Below are 15,738 nucleotides of genomic sequence, written 5' to 3'. Positions count from 1 at the left end.
TGTGTGTTATCCTGATGATGTGTGTGTGTCATCCTGATGGTGTGTGTTATCCTGATGATGTGTGTGTGTTATCCTGACAGTGTGTTATCCTTATGATGTGTGTGTGTTATCCTGATGATGTGTGTGTGTTATCCTGATGATGTGTGTTATCCTGATGATGTGTGTGTGTTATCCTGATGGTGTGTGTTATCCTGATGATGTGTGTGTGTTATCCTGATGATGTGTGTGTGTTATCCTGATGGTGTGTGTGTGTTATCCTGATGATGTGTGTTATCCTGATGGTGTGTGTTATCCTGATGATGTGTGTGTGTTATCCTGATGATACGTGTGTGTTATCCTGATGATGTGTGTTATCCTGATGATGTGTGTGTGTTATCCTGATGATGTGTGTGTGTTATCCTGATGATGTGTGTGTGTTATCCTGATGGTGTGTGTTATCCTGATGATGTGTGTCTGTCATCCTGATGATGTGTGTTATCCTGATGATGTGTGTGTGTCATCCTGATGATCTGTGTTATCCTGATGATGTGTGTTATCCTGATGGTGTGTGTTATCCTGATGATGTGTGTGTGTTATCCTGATGATGTGTGTGTGTTATCCTGATGATGTGTGTTATCCTGATGGTGTGTGTTATCCTGATGATGTGTGTGTGTTATCCTGATGATACGTGTTTGTTATCCTGATGATGTGTGTTATCCTGATGGTGTGTGTGTGTGTTATCGTGATGGTGTGTGTTATCCTGATGATACGTGTGTGTTATCCTGATGATGTGTGTCTGTCATCCTGATGATGTGTGTTATCCTGATGATGTGTGTGTGTCATCCTGATGATGTGTGTTATCCTGATGATGTGTGTTATCCTGATGATGTGTGTGTGTTATCCTGATGATGTGTGTGTGTTATCCTGATGATGTGTGTGTGTTATCCTGATGATGTGTGTGTGTTATCCTGATGATGTGTGTGTGTTATCCTGATGGTGTGTGTGTGTTATCCTGATGATGTGTGTTATCCTGATGATGTGTGTTATCCTGATGGTGTGTGTTATCCTGATGATGTGTGTGTGTTATCCTGATGGTGTGTGTGTGTCATCCTGATGATGTGTGTTATCCTGATGGTGTGTGTGTGTTATCCTGATGGTGTGTGTGTGTCATCCTGATGGTGTGTGTTATCCTGATGATGAGTGTGTGTTATCCTGATGGTGTGTGTGTGTTATCCTGATGATGTGTGTTATCCTGATGATGTGTGTGTGTCATCCTGATGATGTGTGTTATCCTGATGATGTGTGTTATCCTGATGATGTGTGTGTGTTATCCTGATGATGTGTGTGTGTTATCCTGATGATGTGTGTTATCCTGATGGTGTGTGTTATCCTGATGATGTGTGTTATCCTGATGGTGTGTGTGTGTTATCCTGATGGTGTGTGTGTGTCATCCTGATGGTGTGTGTTATCCTGGTGATGTGTGTGTGTTATCCTGATGGTGTGTGTGTGTTATCCTGATGATGTGTGTTATCCTGATGATGTGTGTGTGTCATCCTGATGATGTGTGTTATCCTGATGATGTGTGTTATCCTGATGATGTGTGTTATCCTGATGATGTGTGTGTGTCATCCTGATGATGTGTGTTATCCTGATGATGTGTGTTATCCTGATGGTGTGTGTTATCCTGATGATGTGTGTGTGTTATCCTGACAGTGTGTTATCCTGATGATGTGTGTGTGTTATCCTGATGATGTGTGTGTGTTATCCTGATGATGTGTGTTATCCTGATGATGTGTGTGTGTTATCCTGATGGTGTGTGTTATCCTGATGATGTGTGTGTGTTATCCTGATGGTGTGTGTGTGTTATCCTGATGATGTGTGTTATTGTGATGGTGTGTGTTATCCTGATGGTGTGTGTGTGTTATCCTGATGGTGTGTGTTATCCTGATGGTTTGTGTTATCGTGATGGTGTGTGTTATCCTGATGTGTATGTGTTATCCTGATGGTTTGTGTTATCGTGATGGTGTGTGTTATCCTGATGGTTTGTGTTATCGTGATGGTGTGTGTTATCCTGATGTGTGTGTGTTATCGTGATGGTGTGTGTTATCGTGATGGTGTGTGTTATCCTGATGGTGTGTGTTATCCTGATGATGTGTGTGTGTTATCCTGATGGTGTGTGTTATCCTGATGATGTGTGTGTGTTATCCTGATGTGTGTGTGTTATCCTGATGGTGTGTGTTATCCTGATGGTGTGTGTTATCCTGATGATGTGTGTGTGTTATCCTAATGGTTTGTGTTATCCTGATGATGTGTGTTATCCTGATGATGTGTGTTATCCTGATGACGTGTGTGTGTTATCCTGATGGTGTGTGTTATCCTGATGGTGTGTGTGTGTTATCCTGATGATGTGTGTTATCCTGATGGTGTGTGTTATCCTGATGATGTGTGTTATCCTGATGATGTGTGTGTGTTATCCTGATGATGTGTGTGTGTTATCCTGATGGTGTGTGTTATCCTGATGATGTGTGTGTGTTATCCTGATGATGTGTGTGTGTCATCCTGATGATGTGTGTTATCCTGATGATGTGTGTGTGTTATCCTGATGGTGTGTGTTATCCTGATGATGTGTGTGTGTTATCCTGATGGTGTGTGTGTGTTATCCTGATGGTGTGTGTTATCCTGATGGTTTGTGTTATCCTGATGGTGTGTGTTATCCTGATGATGTGTGTGTGTTATCCTAATGGTTTGTGTTATCCTGATGATGTGTGTTATCCTGATGATGTGTGTTATCCTTATGATGTGTGTGTGTTATCCTGATGGTGTGTGTTATCCTGATGGTGTGTGTTATCCTGATGGTGTGTGTTATCCTGATGATGTGTGTTATCCTGATGGTGTGTGTTATCCTGATGGTGTGTGTTATCCTGATGGTGTGTGTTATCCTGATGGTGTGTGTTATCCTGATGATGTGTGTGTGTTATCCTGATGGTGTGTGTGTTATCCCGATGGTGTGTGTTATCCTGATGATGTGTGTGTGTTATCCTGATGGTGTGTGTGTGTTATCCTGATGGTGTGTGTTATCCTGATGGTGTGTGTTATCCTGATGATGTGTGTGTGTTATCCTGATGGTGTGTGTGTTATCCCGATGGTGTGTGTTATCCTGATGATGTGTGTGTGTTATCCTGATGATGTGTGTTATCCTGATGATGTGTGTGTGTTATCCTGATGATGTGTGTTATCCCGATGATGTGTGTTATCCTGATGATGTGTGTTATCCTGATGATGTGTGTGTGTTATCCTGATGGTGTGTGTGTTATCCCGATGGTGTGTGTTATCCTGATGATGTGTCTGTGTTATCCTGATGGTGTGTGTTATCCTGATGGTGTGTTTGTGTTATCCTGATGATGTGTGTGTGTTATCCTGATGATGTGTGTTATCCTGATGATGTGTGTGTGTTATCCTGATGATGTGTGTGTGTTATCCTGATGGTGTGTGTGTGTTATCCTGATGATGTGTGTTATCCTGATGATGTGTGTGTGTTATCCTGATGGTGTGTGTGTGTTATCCTGATGGTGTGTGTGTGTTATCCTGATGGTGTGTGTTATCCTGATGATGTGTGTGTGTTATCCTGATGATGTGTGTGTGTTATCCTGATGGTGTGTGTGTGTTATCCTGATGATGTGTGTTATCCTGATGGTGTGTGTTATCCTGATGGTGTGTGTTATCCTGATGATGTGTGTGTGTTATCCTGATGATGTGTGTGTGTTATCCTGATGGTGTGTGTGTGTTATGCTGATGATGTGTGTGTGTTATCCTGATGATGTGTGTGTGTTATCCTGATGATGTGTGTGTGTTATCCTGATGGTGTGTTTTATCCTGATGGTGTGTGTTATCCTGATGGTGTGTGTGTTATCCTGATGATGTGTGTGTGTTATCCTGATGATGTGTGTGTGTTATCCTGATGATGTGTGTGTGTTATCCTGATGGTGTGTGTGTTATCCCGATGGTGTGTGTTATCCTGATGATGTGTGTGTGTTATCCTGATGGTGTGTGTTATCCTGATGGTGTGTGTTATCCTGATGATGTGTGTTATCCTGATGGTGTGTGTTATCCTGATGATGTGTGTTATCCTGATGGTGTGTGTGTGTTATCCTGATGGTGTGTGTGTGTTATCCTGATGATGTGTGTTATCCTGATGTGTGTGTGTTATCCTGATGGTGTGTGTGTGTTATCCTGATGGTGTGTGTTATCCTGATGATGTGTGTGTGTTATCCTGATGATGTGTGTGTGTTATCCTGATGGTGTGTGTGTGTTATCCTGATGATGTGTGTTATCCTGATGGTGTGTGTTATCCTGATGGTGTGTGTTATCCTGATGATGTGTGTGTGTTATCCTGATGATGTGTGTGTGTTATCCTGATGGTGTGTGTGTGATATGCTGATGATGTGTGTGTGTTATCCTGATGATGTGTGTGTGTTATCCTGATGATGTGTGTGTGTTATCCTGATGGTGTGTGTTATCCTGATGGTGTGTGTTATCCTGATGGTGTGTGTGTTATCCTGATGATGTGTGTGTGTTATCCTGATGATGTGTGTGTGTGTTATCCTGATGATGTGTGTGTGTTATCCTGATGGTGTGTGTGTTATCCCGATGGTGTGTGTTATCCTGATGATGTGTGTGTGTTATCCTGATGGTGTGTGTGTGTTATCCTGATGATGTGTGTTATCCTGATGGTGTGTGTTATCCTGATGGTGTGTGTTATCCTGATGATGTGTGTGTGTTATCCTGATGATGTGTGTGTGTTATCCTGATGGTGTGTGTGTGTTATGCTGATGATGTGTGTGTGTTATCCTGATGATGTGTGTGTGTTATCCTGATGATGTGTGTGTGTTATCCTGATGGTGTGTGTTATCCTGATGGTGTGTGTTATCCTGATGGTGTGTGTGTTATCCTGATGATTTGTGTGTGTTATCCTGATGATGTGTGTGTGTGTGTGTGTTATCCTGATGATGTGTGTGTGTTATCCTGATGGTGTGTGTGTTATCCCGATGGTGTGTGTTATCCTGATGATGTGTGTGTGTTATCCTGATGGTGTGTGTGTTATCCCGATGGTGTGTGTTATCCTGATGATGTGTGTGTGTCATCCTGATGATGTGTGTTATCCTGATGGTGTGTGTTATCCTGATGGTGTGTGTTATCCTGATGATGTGTGTTATCCTGATGGTGTGTGTTATCCTGATGATGTGTGTTATCCTGATGGTGTGTGTTATCCTGATGATGTGTGTTATCCTGATGGTGTGTGTTATCGTGATGGTGTGTGTTATCCTAATGGTTTGTGTTATCCTGATGATGTGTGTGTGTTATCCTGATGATGTGTGTTATCCTGATGGTGTGTGTTATCCCGATGGTGTGTGTTATCCTGATGATGTATGTGTTATCCTGATGGTTTGTGTTATCCCGATGATGTGTGTGTTATCCTGATGATGTGTGTGTTACCCTGATGATGTGTGTATGTTACCCCGATGGTGTGTGTGTGTTACCCCGATGGTGTGTGTGTTATCCCGATGGTGTGTGTGTTACCCTGATGATGTGTGTGTTATCCTGATGATGTGTGTGTTATCCTGATGATGTGTGTATGTTACCCCGATGGTGTGTGTGTGTTATCCCGATGGTGTGTGTGTTACCCTGATGGTGTGTGTGTTATCCAGATGGTGTGTGTGTGTATTGTCCCTATGGTATGTGTGTTGTCCTGATGGTGTGTGTTATCCTGATGGTATGTGTGCTTGTTATCCCGATGGTGTGTGTGTTATCCCGATGGTGTGTGTGTTATCCTGATGGTGTGTGTGTTATCCCGATGGTGTGTGTGTTACCCCGATGGTGTGTGTGTGTGTTATCCCGATGGTGTGTGTGTTATGCCGATCGTGTGTATGTTATCCAGATGGTGTGTGTGTGTGTGTGTTATGGCGATGGTGTGTATGTGTGTGTTACCCCGATGGTGTGTGTGTTATGGCGATGGTGTGTGTGTGTGTGTTACCCCGATGGTGTGTGTGTGTGTGTGTGTGTTTTATCCCGATGGTGTGTGTATATGTGTGTGTGTGTTACCCCGATGGTGTGTGTGTTATGCTGATGATGTGTATGTTATCCCGATGGTGTGTGTGTTATCCTGATGGTGTGTGTGTTATCCGGATGGTGTGTGTGTTACCCCGATGGTGTGTGTGTGTTACCCCGATGGTGTGTGTTATGCAGATGGTGTGTGTATGTGTGTGTGTTACCCCGATGGTGTGTGTGTGTGTGTGTTATGCCGATTGTGTGTGTTATGCCGATGGTGTGTGTGTGTGTGTTATCCCGATGGTGTGTGTGTGTGTTATCCTGATGGTGTGTGTGTGTTACCCCGATGGTGTGTGTGTGATGGTGTGTGTGTGTGTTTGAGATGGGGTGTGTGTGTGATGGTGTGTGTGTGATGGTGTGTGTGTGATGGTGTGTGTGTGATGGTGTGTGTGATGGTGTGTGTGTGTGTGTGTGTGTGTGTGTGTGTGTGTGTGTGTGTGTGTGTGTGTGTGTGTGTGTGTGTGTGTGTGTGTGTGTGTGTGTGTGTGTGAGAGATCCCGATGGTGTTTGTGTGTGTGTTACCCCGATGGTGTGTGTGTGTGTTATCCCGATGGTGTGTGTGTGTGTTATCCCGATGGTGTGTGTGTGTGTGTTATCCCGATGGTGTGTGTGTATATCACCCCGATGGTGTGTGTGTGTGTTATCCCGATGGTGTGTGTGTATGTTATGCCGATGGTGCGTGTGTATATCACCCCGATGGTGTGTGTGTGTGTTATCCCCATGGTGTGTGTGCGTGTGTTATCCCGATGGTGTGTGTGTATATCACCCCGATGGTGTGTGTGTGTGTTATCCCGATGGTGTGTGTGTGTGTTATGCCGATGGTGCGTGTGTATATCACCCCGATGGTGTGTGTGTGTGTTATCCCGATGGTGTGTGTGTTACCCTGATGGTGTGTGTGTTACCCGATGGTGTGTGTGTTATCCCGATGGTGGTGTTGCAGGTACATTCCCATCCTGATGCAGCAGGCCAAGATCTACTGGGACATGGAGAACTACCAGCAGGTGGAGAAGATATTCCGCAAGTCAGTGGAGTTCTGTAATGAACACGATGCCTGGAAGCTCAATGTGGCGCATGTGCTCTTCATGCAGGAGAACAAATACAAGGAGGCTACAGGCTTCTATGAGCCCATTGTCAAGAAGAACTACGACAATGTGAGTGAATCCTCCTCCAACATGTCCAAATACATCACTGAGTCACTGACAACTGTCGCTGTTATCTTTCTTTCTTAACAGTTCACTTCATCAAACATTTCTACCCTTTATGTGTAAGTTATTGATGAGTTGCGAGTTCCTCCTTGACCTTTGTTCACTGACATCTGTTCACTGTTCATGGATATCTAGCTGAATTTGTGTTCCTCCCTGTTGCAGCTGCTGAGTGTGAGCGCCATTGTCCTCGCCAACCTGTGCGTGTCCTACATCATGACCAGCCAGAACGAGGAGGTAAGACAACGTACCTGTGCGTGTCCTACATCATGACTAGCCAGAACGAGGAGGTAAGACAGTGTACCTGTGCGTGTCCTACATCATGACCAGCCAGAACGAGGAGGTAAGACAGTGTACCTGTGCGTGTCCTACATCATGACTAGCCAGAACGAGGAGGTAAGACAACGTACCTGTGCGTGTCCTACATCATGACTAGCCAGAACGAGGAGATAAGACAACGTACCTGTGTGTGTCCTACATCATGACTAGCCAGAATGAGGAGGTAAGACAGTGTACCTGTGCGTGTCCTACATCATGACTAGCCAGAACGAGGAGGTAAGACAGTGTACCTGTGTGTGTCCTACATCATGACCAGCCAGAACGAGGAGATAAGACAACGTACCTGTGTGTGTCCTACATCATGACTAGCCAGAACGAGGAGGTAAGACAGTGTACCTGTGCGTGTCCTACATCATGACTAGCCAGAACGAGGAGGTAAGACAACGTACCCGAGCGTGTCCTACATCATGACTAGCCAGAACGAGGAGGTAAGACAACGTACCCGAGCGTGTCCTACATCATGACTAGCCAGAACGAGGAGATAAGACAACGTACCTGTGTGTGTCCTACATCATGACTAGCCAGAACGAGGAGGTAAGACAACGTACCTGTGCGTGTCCTACATCATGACTAGCCAGAACAAGGAGGTAAGACCGCGTACCTGTGCGTGTCCTACATCATGACCAGCCAGAACGAGGAGGTAAGACAGTGTACCTGTGTGTGTCCTACATCACATCTAGCCAGAACGAGGAGGTAAGACAACGTACCTGTGTGTGTCCTACATCATGACTAGCCAGAACAAGGAGATAAGACAACGTACCTGTGTGTGTCCTACATCATGACTAGCCAGAACGAGGAGGTAAGACAGTGTACCTGTGTGTGTCCTACATCATGACTAGCCAGAACAAGGAGATAAGACAGCGTACCTGTGCGTGTCCTACATCACACCTAGCCAGAACGAGGAGGTAAGACAGCGTACCTGTGCGTGTCCTACATCATGACTAGCCAGAACGAGGAGGTAAGACAGTGTACCTGTGTGTGTCCTACATCATGACTAGCCAGAACGAGGAGATAAGACAGCGTACCTGTGTGTGTCCTACATCATGACTAGCCAGAACGAGGAGGTAAGACAGTGTACCTGTGCGTGTCCTACATCATGACTAGCCAGAACGAGGAGGTAAGACAGCGTACCTGTGTGTGTCCTACATCATGACTAGCCAGAACGAGGAGGTAAGACAGCGTACCTGTGTGTGTCCTACATCACACCTAGCCAGAACAAGGAGATAAGACAACGTACCTGTGTGTGTCCTACATCATGACTAGCCAGAACGAGGAGGTAAGACAACGTACCCGAGCGTGTCCTACATCATGACTAGCCAGAACGAGGAGGTAAGACAACGTACCCGAGCGTGTCCTACATCATGACTAGCTAGAACGAGGAGATAAGACAACGTACCTGTGTGTGTCCTACATCATGACTAGCCAGAACGAGGAGGTAAGACAACGTACCTGTGCGTGTCCTACATCATGACTAGCCAGAACAAGGAGGTAAGACCGCGTACCTGTGCGTGTCCTACATCATGACCAGCCAGAACGAGGAGGTAAGACAGCGTACCTGTGTGTGTCCTACATCATGACTAGCCAGAACGAGGAGGTAAGACAACGTACCTGTGCGTGTCCTACATCATGACTAGCCAGAACGAGGAGGTAAGACAGCGTACCTGTGTGTGTCCTACATCACACCTAGCCAGAACGAGGAGGTAAGACAGTGTACCTGTGTGTGTCCTACATCACACCTAGCCAGAACGAGGAGGTAAGACAGCGTACCTGTGTGTGTCCTACATCACACCTAGCCAGAACGAGGAGGTAAGACAGCGTACCTGTGTGTGTCCTACATCATGACTAGCCAGAACGAGGAGGTAAGACAGCGTACCTGTGTGTGTCCTACATCACACCTAGCCAGAACAAGGAGATAAGACAACGTACCTGTGTGTGTCCTACATCATGACTAGCCAGAACGAGGAGGTAAGACAACGTACCCGAGCGTGTCCTACATCATGACTAGCCAGAACGAGGAGGTAAGACAACGTACCCGAGCGTGTCCTACATCATGACTAGCTAGAACGAGGAGATAAGACAACGTACCTGTGTGTGTCCTACATCATGACTAGCCAGAACGAGGAGGTAAGACAACGTACCTGTGCGTGTCCTACATCATGACTAGCCAGAACAAGGAGGTAAGACCGCGTACCTGTGCGTGTCCTACATCATGACCAGCCAGAACGAGGAGGTAAGACAGCGTACCTGTGTGTGTCCTACATCATGACTAGCCAGAACGAGGAGGTAAGACAACGTACCCGAGCGTGTCCTACATCATGACCAGCCAGAACGAGGAGGTAAGACAGCGTACCTGTGTGTGTCCTACATCACACCTAGCCAGAACGAGGAGGTAAGACAGCGTACCTGTGTGTGTCCTACATCACACCTAGCCAGAACGAGGAGGTAAGACAGCGTACCTGTGCGTGTCCTACATCATGACTAGCCAGAACGAGGAGGTAAGACAGCGTACCTGTGTGTGTCCTACATCACACCTAGCCAGAACGAGGAGGTAAGACAGCGTACCTGTGTGTGTCCTACATCACACCTAGCCAGAACGAGGAGGTAAGACAACGTACCTGTGCGTGTCCTACATCATGACTAGCCAGAACGAGGAGGTAAGACAGTGTACCTGTGTGTGTCCTACATCACACCTAGCCAGAACGAGGAGGTAAGACCGCGTACCTGTGCGTGTCCTACATCATGACTAGCCAGAACGAGGAGGTAAGACAGTGTACCTGTGTGTGTCCTACATCATGACTAGCCAGAACAAGGAGATAAGACAACGTACCTGTGTGTGTCCTACATCATGACTAGCCAGAACGAGGAGGTAAGACAGCGTACCTGTGTGTGTCCTACATCACATCTAGCCAGAACGAGGAGGTAAGACAGCGTACCTGTGTGTGTCCTACATCATGACTAGCCAGAACGAGGAGGTAAGACAGCGTACCTGTGCGTGTCCTACATCATGACTAGCCAGAACGAGGAGGTAAGACAGTGTACCTGTGTGTGTCCTACATCACACCTAGCCAGAACGAGGAGGTAAGACAGTGTACCTGTGCGTGTCCTACATCATGACTAGCCAGAACGAGGAGGTAAGACAGCGTACCTGTGCGTGTCCTACATCATGACTAGCCAGAACGAGGAGGTAAGACAGTGTACCTGTGCGTGTCCTACATCATGACTAGCCAGAACGAGGAGGTAAGACAGCATACCTGATGTGTCAAGATCAAGATCAAGAGGTTTTATTGTACTCATATACAAAACAGGAGTACAAAGAGATAATATATGTGAGTACAACACACCAGACCCCCATGTCTGGGACATATTTGTGTGAGATGTATCAGACAGATATATAATATGGCACCACCCTTTTTATTGCTGTCATAAGTATGATCAGTTCATCCAAAGCACCTGTGTAAGTTGTCGCCTGTTAGCTGATCCAGACATCCCAGGTCTGCCACACCTCACCTGTTTGTGTCTATAGCCCTGTTTACAGTGGTCCTTGTTCCTCACGTCTGTCTAATCCCCTGTCTGCAGGCGGAGGAACTAATGCGGAAGATCGAGAAGGAAGAGGAGCAGGTCGCGTATGAAGATCCGGAGAAGAAGATCTACCACCTGTGTATTGTCAACCTTGTTATAGGGTAAGCAAGTCTCCATAGCAACTGCTCCCATATCCTAAACCCACATCTCTGTCATTTCCACTGGGCAGGTCCTCAAGGAAGTTATTAACTTCATACCACCTTGATCATATCATGGTCCTATGGCAGTGCTTGTTATAAGTCAGTGTAAAAGGGCTGCAGTGCTTGTTATAAGTCGGTGTTAAAGGACTGTCATGGTGCTACGTCCGTCCTTGTTATAAGCCTGTGTTAAAGGACTGTCATGGTCCTCAAGGAAGTTATAAACATCATACCACCCTGATCATGTCATGGTCCTATGGCAGTGCTTGTTATAAGTCAGTGTAATAGGGCTGCAGTGATTGTTATAAGTCAGTGTTAAAGGACTGTCATGGCCCTTAAGGAAGTTATAAACATCATACCACCCTGATCATGTTATGGTCCTATGGCAGTGCTTGTTATAAGTCGGTGTCAAAGGACTGTCATGGTCCTCAAGGAAGTTATAAACATCATCCCACCCTGATCATGTCATGGTCCTATGGCAGTGCTTGTTATAAGTCAGTGTAATAGGGCTGCAGTGATTGTTATAAGTCAGTGTTAAAGGACTGTCATGGCCCTTAAGGAAGTTATAAACATCATACCACCCTGATCATGTTATGGTCCTATGGCAGTGCTTGTTATAAGTCGGTGTCAAAGGACTGTCATGGCCCTTAAGGAAGTTATAAACATCATACCACCCTGATCATGTTATGGTCCTATGGCAGTGCTTGTTATAAGTCAGTGTTAAAGGACTGTCATGGCCCTTAAGGAAGTTATAAACATCATACCACCCTGATCATGTCATGGTCCTATGGCAGTGCTTGTTATAAGTCAGTGTAATAGGGCTGCAGTGATTGTTATAAGTCAGTGTTAAAGGACTGTCATGGCCCTTAAGGAAGTTATAAACATCATACCACCCTGATCATGTTATGGTCCTATGGCAGTGCTTGTTATAAGTCGGTGTCAAAGGACTGTCATGGCCCTTAAGGAAGTTATAAACATCATACCACCCTGATCATGTTATGGTCCTATGGCAGTGCTTGTTATAAGTCAGTGTTAAAGGACTGTCATGGCCCTTAAGGAAGTTATAAACATCATACCACCCTGATCATGTTATGGTCCTATGGCAGTGCTTGTTATAAGTCGGTGTCAAAGGACTGTCATGGTCCTCAAGGAAGTTATAAACATCATCCCACCCTGATCATGTCATGGTCCTATGGCAGTGCTTGTTATAAGTCAGTGTAATAGGGCTGCAGTGATTGTTATAAGTCAGTGTTAAAGGACTGTCATGGCCCTTAAGGAAGTTATAAACATCATACCACCCTGATCATGTTATGGTCCTATGGCAGTGCTTGTTATAAGTCGGTGTCAAAGGACTGTCATGGTCCTCAAGGAAGTTATAAACATCATCCCACCCTGATCATGTCATGGTCCTATGGCAGTGCTTGTTATAAGTCAGTGTAATAGGGCTGCAGTGATTGTTATAAGTCAGTGTTAAAGGACTGTCATGGCCCTTAAGGAAGTTATAAACATCATACCACCCTGATCATGTTATGGTCCTATGGCAGTGCTTGTTATAAGTCGGTGTCAAAGGACTGTCATGGTCCTCAAGGAAGTTATAAACATCATCCCACCCTGATCATGTCATGGTCCTATGGCAGTGCTTGTTATAAGTCAGTGTAATAGGGCTGCAGTGCTTGTTATAAGTCGGTGTCAAAGGACTGTCATGGTCCTCAAGGAAGTTATAAACATCATCCCACCCTGATCATGTCATGGTCCTATGGCAGTGCTTGTTATAAGTCAGTGTAATAGGGCTGCAGTGATTGTTATAAGTCGGTGTCAAAGGACTGTCATGGTCCTCAAGGAAGTTATAAACATCATACCACCCTGATCATGTCATGGTCCTATGGCAGTGCTTGTTATAAGTCAGTGTAATAGGGCTGCAGTGATTGTTATAAGTCAGTGTTAAAGGACTGTCATGGCCCTTAAGGAAGTTATAAACATCATACCACCCTGATCATGTTATGGTCCTATGGCAGTGCTTGTTATAAGTCGGTGTCAAAGGACTGTCATGGTCCTCAAGGAAGTTATAAACATCATCCCACCCTGATCATGTCATGGTCCTATGGCAGTGCTTGTTATAAGTCAGTGTAATAGGGCTGCAGTGATTGTTATAAGTCGGTGTCAAAGGACTGTCATGGTCCTCAAGGAAGTTATAAACATCATACCACCCTGATCATGTTATGGTCCTATGGCAGTGCTTGTTATAAGTCAGTGTAATAGGGCTGCAGTGATTGTTATAAGTCGGTGTCAAAGGACTGTCATGGTCCTCAAGGAAGTTATAAACATCATACCACCCTGATCATGTTATGGTCCTATGGCAGTGCTTGTTATAAGTCGGTGTCAAAGGACTGTCATGGTCCTCAAGGAAGTTATAAACATCATCCCACCCTGATCATGTCATGGTCCTATGGCAGTGCTTGTTATAAGTCGGTGTTAAAGGACTGTCATGGTCCTATGGCAGTGCTTGTTATAAGTCGGTGTTAAAGGACTGTCATGGTGCTATGGCAGTGCTTGTTATAAGTCGGTTTAAAAGGGCTGCAGTGATTGTTATAAGCCTGTGTTAAAGGACTCTCGTGGTGCTACGGCTGTGCTTGTTATAAGCCTGTGTTAAAGGACTGTCACAGAGCTCTGGCAGTGCTTGTTATTATAAGTCTGTGTTAAAGGAATGTCATAGTGCTACGATTGCTTTGTGAAACTGGGCCTGATTTGTCACATTAGGACAAGCAGATAAAACATGTAAAATATGTTTGTAGTTTTTCTTACCTAATTATGCTAATTTCTTATGCTAATTTTCTTAAGAAGTACATGATGAGGAAAACTATTATTTGCAGTCTTTCCATTTGAGTTTGAACAATTGATGATCTAGCAATAGAAAGTTCAACATGTACAATCTGAAACGTTTCTTGCCTACAGAACTCTGTACTGTGCCAAGGGCAACTATGAGTTCGGCATCTCTCGTGTCATCAAGAGCCTGGAGCCCTACAACAAGAAGCTGGGCACAGACACTTGGTTCTACGCTAAACGCTGCTTCCTCTCCCTCATAGAAAACATGACCAAACACATGATCATGATCCGGGACTCGGTCATTCAGGAGTGCATCCAGTTCCTGGAGTGTTGTGAATGTAAGTACTGGTCCGTCACATCACTAAGTCCATAGTATCAGTTGGAGGACTATCCCAATTAAATGTATACTGATTGCCTCTTTAACCATCATCAGGATAGGGTTTAGAAGTAATCATGGCATTGTGAAGTGGATGTTAAATCCTCCTAGCGCCCCTAGGCAGCTTGGGTTGTATACTCCCCAGGGAGTTGAGAATGATAACTGGCATGCGAACTGATTCACTGGTTGGGGAACAATTAAAATCGTATTTGAGCAGGTACTAGTACTTGGATACCTACGATATGTAAATGTATAATATAATAACCACAACAATAATAATGTTAGGCCTGCTAATGTGCCATTGTTGTGCTGCCTGATCATACTGATAGCCTCTGACACAGCGATCCATTAAATATAATGTGTAGTAGGACCAACAATTGAACCATTGCATTATATTTGTTTACTAATGAATATTGTTTCCACTACGTGGTTGACTGCTTATAGGTGAATGGTGAATGTGACATTTGTTGTTGCAGTGTATGGGCGTGACGTGAAAGCTGTTATAGAGCAGCCTTTGGAGGAAGAACCGATGCATCCTGGGAGAAACACCGTAGCTTTCGAGGCTCGACTTCTGAAGAGTATTCTACTTCAACTGAACTAGAGCCATCACCCGGACAGTTCTGTATAAGGGAGGCTCAGTTTTAACTCAGTGGTATTACCATCAGGCTCACAGTAGGTGTATGTCTAAGTGGAAATAGCATAGATGCTAATTTATGAATATTTAAGAGCTGACGTGAATTTACAAAGTATGCACACAGTTATTTCCGAATGTAACTCCCTAAACACAAAATCATATTGAAGTCAATTCTTACAAATAAATATGTCAGTTATAACTTCCCAGACTGCTTATTCAATCATTAACACACAAAACTGTAGACAACAATATGAAATCGGCGACAACGTTCAGCACAATAATGCAACACAAGCCCCGACAATTCTATTATCAACCAATCAAGAAACAGTAGTCAGTGGGTGTGGCCTAATTTATTTTCAGCTTTGCCCATAACCAATTGCTTGGTTAGTTGATGAAATGCCACGGGATCACCTGCAGTTTTATTTATTAGAGAAAGACACTTACCGTATTCGAAGTAATAAGTGCCCCGCTCTAATAAGCGATCTTGGCGATATTTGCTAATATATTGGCCAGTGAACAATCCCAATTGGAAGCCCTTCCGATTGATCAATGTACAAAAGACTT

General features: G+C 44.8%; 1 protein-coding gene across 1 annotated transcript in view; it reads left to right on the top strand.

Moving 5' to 3' along the window:
* LOC124118932 (tetratricopeptide repeat protein 30A-like) overlaps positions 1–15,738 on the top strand; it is a 32,764-nt gene extending 17,026 nt beyond the window's left edge. The window contains exons 12-16 of the mRNA XM_048400766.1: positions 7,025–7,235; positions 7,452–7,523; positions 11,202–11,305; positions 14,294–14,502; positions 15,017–15,738. Of these exons, the coding sequence (XP_048256723.1) occupies positions 7,025–7,235; positions 7,452–7,523; positions 11,202–11,305; positions 14,294–14,502; positions 15,017–15,141 (721 nt within the window). The 3' untranslated portion in view covers positions 15,142–15,738. The remainder of the gene's footprint in view (positions 1–7,024; positions 7,236–7,451; positions 7,524–11,201; positions 11,306–14,293; positions 14,503–15,016) is intronic.

Source organism: Haliotis rufescens, unplaced genomic scaffold, assembly GCF_023055435.1.
Source record: "Haliotis rufescens isolate VD_foot unplaced genomic scaffold, xgHalRufe1.0.p SCAF_20, whole genome shotgun sequence".
Lineage (NCBI taxonomy): Eukaryota > Metazoa > Mollusca > Gastropoda > Lepetellida > Haliotidae > Haliotis > Haliotis rufescens.
Note: the sequence above shows the minus strand (reverse complement) of the source record. Positions and strands in the feature narration are given on the sequence as shown.